Raw genomic sequence first — 7140 nt, 5'->3', positions numbered from 1 at the left:
TGATGACATAGGAGCACGAAAATTTGTTGGAATAATGTCCCTAAATCACAGACAGGGCATTGGCTCTGGTTTAGAAAGAGAGCCTTTGCTAGGAGCAGGGGCAGTGCATCCAAAGTAATAGGAGAGAAGCCCGTTAGAGTACAATGGGGCACAGATGCCAGTAGGGGGGTTACCCTACTATATCTATCTATCTAGTGATATGAGCTTATAAAAAAATTTCTTACGAGTGCTTCTATTTTGTCAGTAAAATAACAATCAAGACCATCAGCTGAGCGTAAGAGTGGGAAAGAAGGTGTTGGAGTTTGAGGAAAGAGGAACTGGTATGAAAAAGCTGTCTAGCAGAATGGGATAATGAATGCACTAGGGAAATGTATTCTAATTGTCAGCAGCAGTTAGGGCTTGCTTAAGGTTCATTACCATGAAAAGAATGTGAGATAACTCCCCAGGGTTGTGTATTTCTTCAGCCATGTTCACCCAGGTTTCAGGTTCCATATTAATATAATTAATGTACAGTTCTTAATCTTTTCCAGAAGCAAAAACATCAACATCACCCACCATTAATCTCTGTAAGACACCCCCAGTAAGAAGTGGTATTGGGAGAGTGGTTTCATGAGCCAGAGAATCAGAATAAGTCACTGATCTTTCCAGAGGAGGGAGCTCTATCCCTGGTTGGCCATATGCTTAGTGGTTAAGATGACAAAACATGAGGAAAGTTGGGTGGACATAATGTCTCACCCTTCAGGGCTCCACATGAGGAGATTCCTTAACCACTCCTGGCCTCTTACCTCACTTCTTGCTCAATGATCCATTTCAGAGAAGGGATATAATTAATTGGTGAGCATGGATGAATAACCTGGGAATCTCTGCCTTGGAATCCTCCTCTCTTCTTTGGGATCTGCCTGCCTGCACAGGAAGGCCCTTTCTGGTATTGCTCCACTTTCCCATAGGAAAGTGAGAGACCGTCTCAATTAAAAGCAAGGAAGGTAGCCTTGGTGAGGTCCCCAAACTTAAGCTAGGTTCTCTCATCAACATAGGAGAAGTAGAATCAACTGTTTTGATTGTCATTTGCCTGACCATTGGTGCTCTCTCTCTCTCCCCCAACATTGGTTCTAACCTCAGATAGAAAGCATAGAGGTATTTATTAGTTATCTCAAACCCCAAGACAGACCCTTACATTGTTCAAAACAAAACTGATTATTTAATGTGACAGGCAGTAGAACCATATACTGCAAAACTATACAAGTATATGGGACTTCCCAGGTGGCGCAGTGGTAAAGAATCTGCCTGCCAATGCAGGAGCTGCAGGAGACGTGGATTCAATCCCTGGGTTGGGAAAATCCCCTTGAGGAGGAAATGGCAACCCATTCCAGTATTCTTGACTGAAAAATTCCATGGACAGAGGAGTCTGGTGGGTTACAGTCCATGGGTTCACAAAGAGTCGGACATGACTGAGCATGCATGCACACGTGATACAACTATATGATGAAGTAGAAAATTACAAACCTGCCTGAAACACAGTAAGTGCTCATTCAGAAATATATGCTGAGTGGATTTTGTGGATTTTGTAGATTAGAGAGGTAGGGGCAACAGTCCAACTAGGCCAAGATTTACTACAAGCCTCATTCTAGCTATGAAAACAAAATTGGGGGCAAATTTTTATTTCATTGCTAAAAATTTTGTTGCAAATAAAGGTTGTAAAGCATTTCCCCACAACTCCACTTTAGAAAACAGGCTGGAGTCCAATAAATAGTGAATTAGCTATACTCTCACAAAGGGCCCTCATAATAATAACGATGCTGATCTGATGCTAGTGATAGTCTAATGTAACCTAACATTTACTGAGCGTTTGCTTTATGCTATGCACTGTTTTCAGTAATTCATATGCATTATCTCATTTAATTTCCATAGCAACTATTTGAGGCAGGTATTATTATCATTTCTATGTTGGAGGTGAAGGGAACCAGGCAAAGTTAATTATTAATAACTTGGCTAAGATCAGGCAGCTCAGAAGATCTAATTCTAGAACTGCCTTCTTAACCATTAAATTATACTACCCCATAGCCAGAAATTAAACAGAGAATATATGCATCCTATTTATAGCAAAAGCACCAAAGCACATACCATGCGGAATTACTAAAATCCATAGGAAAAAAGCCCTGTTTTTTTAAAGGCATTCATAATCTACTCTAAGCAACAAGAATGTACATTCCATGGGTAATGAGACTATGTGAGCATATTTGCTGATGCTCACTTTCTACTTCCTAGTTAGATCAGTCCAGAAATCAAAATTCTTGAAATGGATTTAAGGGAGACTTCTGCTCACCTTCAGTCAATAAAGTGAATCCTAATCTCCCAAATTTATATATGCCAGTGACTGAAAGAGCAAATTCTAATCTTATGGTTTGATCACCTAAAAGGAGGATATATTATACTGTATCTGAGAAAGCATATTTAGTGAGATAGGAATCCTGCTAATGCTTTGGGGTCCACGATCAGATGCTCCCAGAAGACAATCTCCTTGTGATCTGGAACATTTCTTCCCTCTTCACTTTCCACCAAGAATGGAAGCAGCCTTACTCTAAGTGTCTAGACATTAGACAATGGCACAGCGAGGTGGCATCACCATGCTTGTTCCAAACATTCCACTGACAGTAACTCATGGCCAGAGAAGGGACAAAAGAAGGAAGGGAGATGAGGAGGAAACTAGTAATTGCCACATTCTGGCACTGTGCTAGGTTTTCCTTGTGGCTCAGTGGTAAAGAACCTGCCTGCCAATGCAGGAGACACAGGTTCCATCCCTGGGGTCGGGAAGATCCCATGGAGAAGGGAATGGCAACCCACTTCAGTATTTTGCCTGGAGAATTCCATGGACAGAGGAGCCTGGTGGGCTACAGCCCAAAGGGGTCACAAAAGAGTCAGACACAACTGAGTGACTAACAACAACAACAGGAAGCCCTGTGCTAGGTGTCTTCTTTCATGCTCTCTCATTTACTGAAATAACGCTTCATTTCTAATTTACAAATAAGGAAACAGGCTGAGATGTTAATTGATTTGCTCAGGGTTGCACAGCCACCGAGTAGCAGAATGTGAATGAAATCTGCTTTTATCTGTTTCAAAGCTCATATGTTCTCAAGATTGTCTCTTTGAAGGAGCTGTGACCTCAATAGGTCCACTTTTTTATTTTAAAAATGCAGAAGTTGAGGCCCAGAGCACGAATTACCTTGCCCAAGGCCACTGGTTCCCCTAATTTTCCTGTAGGTAGGTACGCTCCAAGGAAGCAGAGTGAGGGGGATGCGACCAATCCCAGCAGGGCCCTGGGCAGGAGGAAAGCTTGCTGTACCCTTCAGAGGGTGCAGGCCACCCTCCTCAGCCACTGGGGAAGAGTGGAGATGACAGCAGAGCCTGGACAACCTTTGGAAATAGTTTTTCACAGCATCATGACAAACACTTTTCATGTGTGACACATAGGCCAGTGTTATTTTCCCGTTTTCTGAGGAGAAAAAGACACTGTGTGGCTTGAACCAAACTTTAACTAGAGAGTCCTATTGAAACTGGATTCCAAGCTGTGGGCAGCCCTGAAAGACTGGGGCAGTGAATGTCTAAGCGTCTTCACTCCCAGCCTGGGAGAGACAGGAATGGAAGTGGAGGGGTGCCCCTTCTCACCGACTCCACTAAGTCAAGTTGTTTCTTGAAAATGCTTGGTGTGGGCCTTACCAAACTATTCCTTAAAAGAGTGGAACTTTCTAGAAATGGATGTAGGACAAAAATGTTGTGGATTTAGGCCATGAGATATTTAGACTCCTTTTGGGAACCAGACTAGGTCCCAGTGCTGATCAGTATCCTTGGCTCCTTACAGAAAATCCTAAATTCAATAGTTATTTGGGGACCAGGCAGAGACCATGGTCCCTATTACCTTTTTTAAAAAACATTTAATTTTTTTATTTTTACTTTCTGGCCGCGCTGCATGGCATGCAGAGTCTTAGTTCCTCGACCAGATATCAAACCCATGCAGAGGAAGCGCTAAGTCCTAAACTCTGGACTACAGGGGAAAATCACCCCCCACCATTACCTTTAATGGGAAGTGCACATATGGACTTCAAGTCAGCTGGTGACTTGAAATACATTTATTGAGTGCCCCCTAGATGTCAGGATCTGTGCTAGCAGGTTAGGGTTATATGACAGTGATATCACAGACATACCCCTATTCTCGTGAAACTTCCTAGATAGCAAGTTCATCACCTGTAAGACAACTAAGAAGCCCCCTGCTTCAGAGGATGATGGAGATAAGATGACTGAACTCAGTGGAGATCAGACCAGAGAGAAAACATGCTGTGTAGAGAAACAGAGGTCACATCTTGATTCACTGGATCAGGCTGGAAGGACTGGGGGGACCAGCAAGCTAGGGGTAGTTCAGAAAGGCCTTCTGAGATGAAGTGGCTTTGTAGGTGACTCTGGCAGGCTAAAAGAGACCTGTGGAGATGCTAGCAGAAGCGTTGGAATGACACAACTGAGGGGTCGAGTTTAGCGGCCTGCCCAGTGAGCAGTCAGACTGAAACTCAAGGATTATGGCTGGGGCTGAAAGGATGAAAGGAAGGAAGGTCCTGTAAATGAGGAGTAGGGAACAGCCCACCATTATGGGTGAGAGGAGCGGAGCGAGTAACACAGCAAGTCTATGGTCTGAACCTAATCAGTGTAACCTGAGCTACACTGAGGATTCAGGAGACCCACTTGGCACGTGTTTTAATGGATTTCCTCTGTTAGACCGTCCCTTTGGCCCAGAGTAGCAAAGAAGACTGTCTTCCCTGTAGCCTCGTGATGGTAGACATAGGATTGTACTGGAGAGAAAAACAAAGAGGCCAAAGTCCAAAGCTATGTGATCTTTCATGGAGCAACTTCTGTGACCTCAAATGGTGGCAAGAGAACGATATCAGCAGGGTGCCCTAGGTGAAGGCAATCCAGGTACGTCTATATCAGGGAGGCAGGTCTTGGCTGTAAGGTCATCTCAATACTACTGATATTGGGCATTCCATGACTTCACTTGCCCCAACACTGATTTTGAACATAGACTATTACAACTGGGGGGACCATTATAAACCATCCACAACAGTGGTTCTTAACCTAATGCTTCTTTCTAATAAGAAAAAAAAAATTTACTCCTCCCGTTATCCTGAAGTGGAAAACATAGGTGATTCAACCCATCTACATATGTATTTAAAAAATAAAAAAATAACATCCTGTGATAAAAAGAGGGAAAAGAGGGGAAACTATTCATTCTAAAATAATATTTATTTCTATATGTAAAGACTTGGGTAGAAATATGTAAGAAGACAAACCTGTCCCAGCAAACTTTCAAAACCTCTTCTAGAGGGCAGTACGAGCCCTGGTGAGAACCTCTGCTCTGCGCTGGCCTCAGTTCCCACGTGGGCAAAGCCGATCCCAGAGAAAGGAAGGATCCAGTCATGCTGTCTCTCTTCTGTGGGTCACAGCAGCCTTTCAATGAGCTCCGCTTCGAGTTTCCAATCAGAAGTGATCTGGAACTCCAAGGCTAGTAAACCAGGAAGTGCATGTTCTTTTTGGTAACTCTTGTGACCTTATAGCTCAGTGATTAAAAGCATGGGGTTTGAGGTTAAAATCTTTGTATTGGGGCTGCCACTCAACAGTAACATGACCCTGTGCCAGATACCCTATCTGACTCTGTTTTCTCCTGTGTAAGTTGGAGATGAGCTAGTATCTACCACATGGGATTATTATAAAGTATGAAAGTGGTCTGCCACACAGTAAGCCTCAAGAAGCAGTGTGATTGCTTTTAATATTAGTGGCAGACCGTAACTGCTCCCAGCACTCTGTTGATGCAATTGTCACAACTCCATTGCCGCTGCTGCTACCACCACAACCACTACAGGAGTCCCCAACGTAGAGCATATTTTTCTTTCAGTAACACTCTTTCTTTGAAGAACTTTTATAAAAAATTTTTTATATTGGAGTATAGTTGATTAACAATGTTGTGATAGTTTCAGATGAACAGAAAAGTGACTCAGCCTTACATACACATATATCCATTCTCCCTCAAACTCCCCTCCCATCCAGGCTGGCACATAACATTGAACAGAGTTCCCTGTGCTATACAGTAGGTCCTTGTTGGTTATCCATTTAAGATATAGCAGTGTGTACATCTATGTACACCAAACTCCCTACCTCTTCCCCCATCCTTCTCCCACCTGACAACCATAAGTTCATTCTCTAAGTCTGTGAGTCTGTTTCTATTTCGTAAATAAGTTCATTTGCATCATTTTGGTTTAGATTCTTCATATAACAGGTGTCACACGATACTTCTCCTTTTTTACTTATTTCATTCAGTATAACGATCACGAGGTCCAGCCATGTTGCTGCAGATGGCGAGTGACACTCCATTGTACACAGGTACCATACCTTCTTCAGTAACACTCTCCTGACCAGCCTAACCTCATCTGTTCTCTAACACATAGGCTTGTGTGTGAGGCAAAGTATCCTGACTACTCTGGGTTTTGTTCTTTGCCGTGCAATAAGGTCTGAAGGATCAGGCCAGACAGCATGTGAGGGTCACCTTCCAGAGTCCCATTAGTGCATTTCTCAATGCTTCAAAGCCAGTGTCACAAGAATAAGCCCAAGGATCTCTCCTTTCCTACTTTCAAGTGATTTCCTGTCAACCCCCCTTGTTGCAACAGTCTTTGTCTCCCCTTCTTTGTCGACATCTTTAAGCCTGCTGTGCTGAGAGCTTTCACCATTCATTCCAGGAGGCCTTCGTGTCCTAATGCAAATAAGACTGCTGGTTTCTTACCTTTCTCATCACAAAGTTCCTGAAATCAAAAATTGGATTTGGTCCCCATCGTGACCCTTGTCTCAATTATTTGGATAAATCCTATGGTTTCTTTCAACAATAATGAACCTCTGATTTGAGGTTTAGCCAGTCTGCAAGCCTGCAAGGCTCATTCTCCTCAGTCTGGAGTCTTACCACAGTGTAGATGCGAGGTCCAGTTAGATATAGGTAGGGGTCTTGGACCTTGGCAAACAACTGACTTCCACAAACAAGTATGTCCCTCACACAGCTGTTAAGACACCTGAACACACACTCGTTCTCCAACCCTCCCTGTCCTCGTGTGA

At 43.3% G+C, this 7140-nt stretch overlaps 1 protein-coding gene across 1 annotated transcript in view; it reads left to right on the top strand.

Moving 5' to 3' along the window:
- The first annotated feature begins 2600 nt into the window (after positions 1–2600).
- LOC138986475 (serine/arginine repetitive matrix protein 3-like) overlaps positions 2601–7140 on the top strand; it is an 80745-nt gene continuing 76205 nt past the window's right edge. Inside the window, exons 1-3 of the mRNA XM_070366558.1 lie at positions 2601–2706; positions 4224–4405; positions 6301–6420. Of these exons, the coding sequence (XP_070222659.1) occupies positions 2601–2706; positions 4224–4405; positions 6301–6420 (408 nt within the window). The remainder of the gene's footprint in view (positions 2707–4223; positions 4406–6300; positions 6421–7140) is intronic.

Source organism: Bos mutus, chromosome X, assembly GCF_027580195.1.
Source record: "Bos mutus isolate GX-2022 chromosome X, NWIPB_WYAK_1.1, whole genome shotgun sequence".
Taxonomy (NCBI): domain Eukaryota; kingdom Metazoa; phylum Chordata; class Mammalia; order Artiodactyla; family Bovidae; genus Bos; species Bos mutus.
This window is presented reverse-complemented; position numbering and strand designations above follow the sequence as displayed.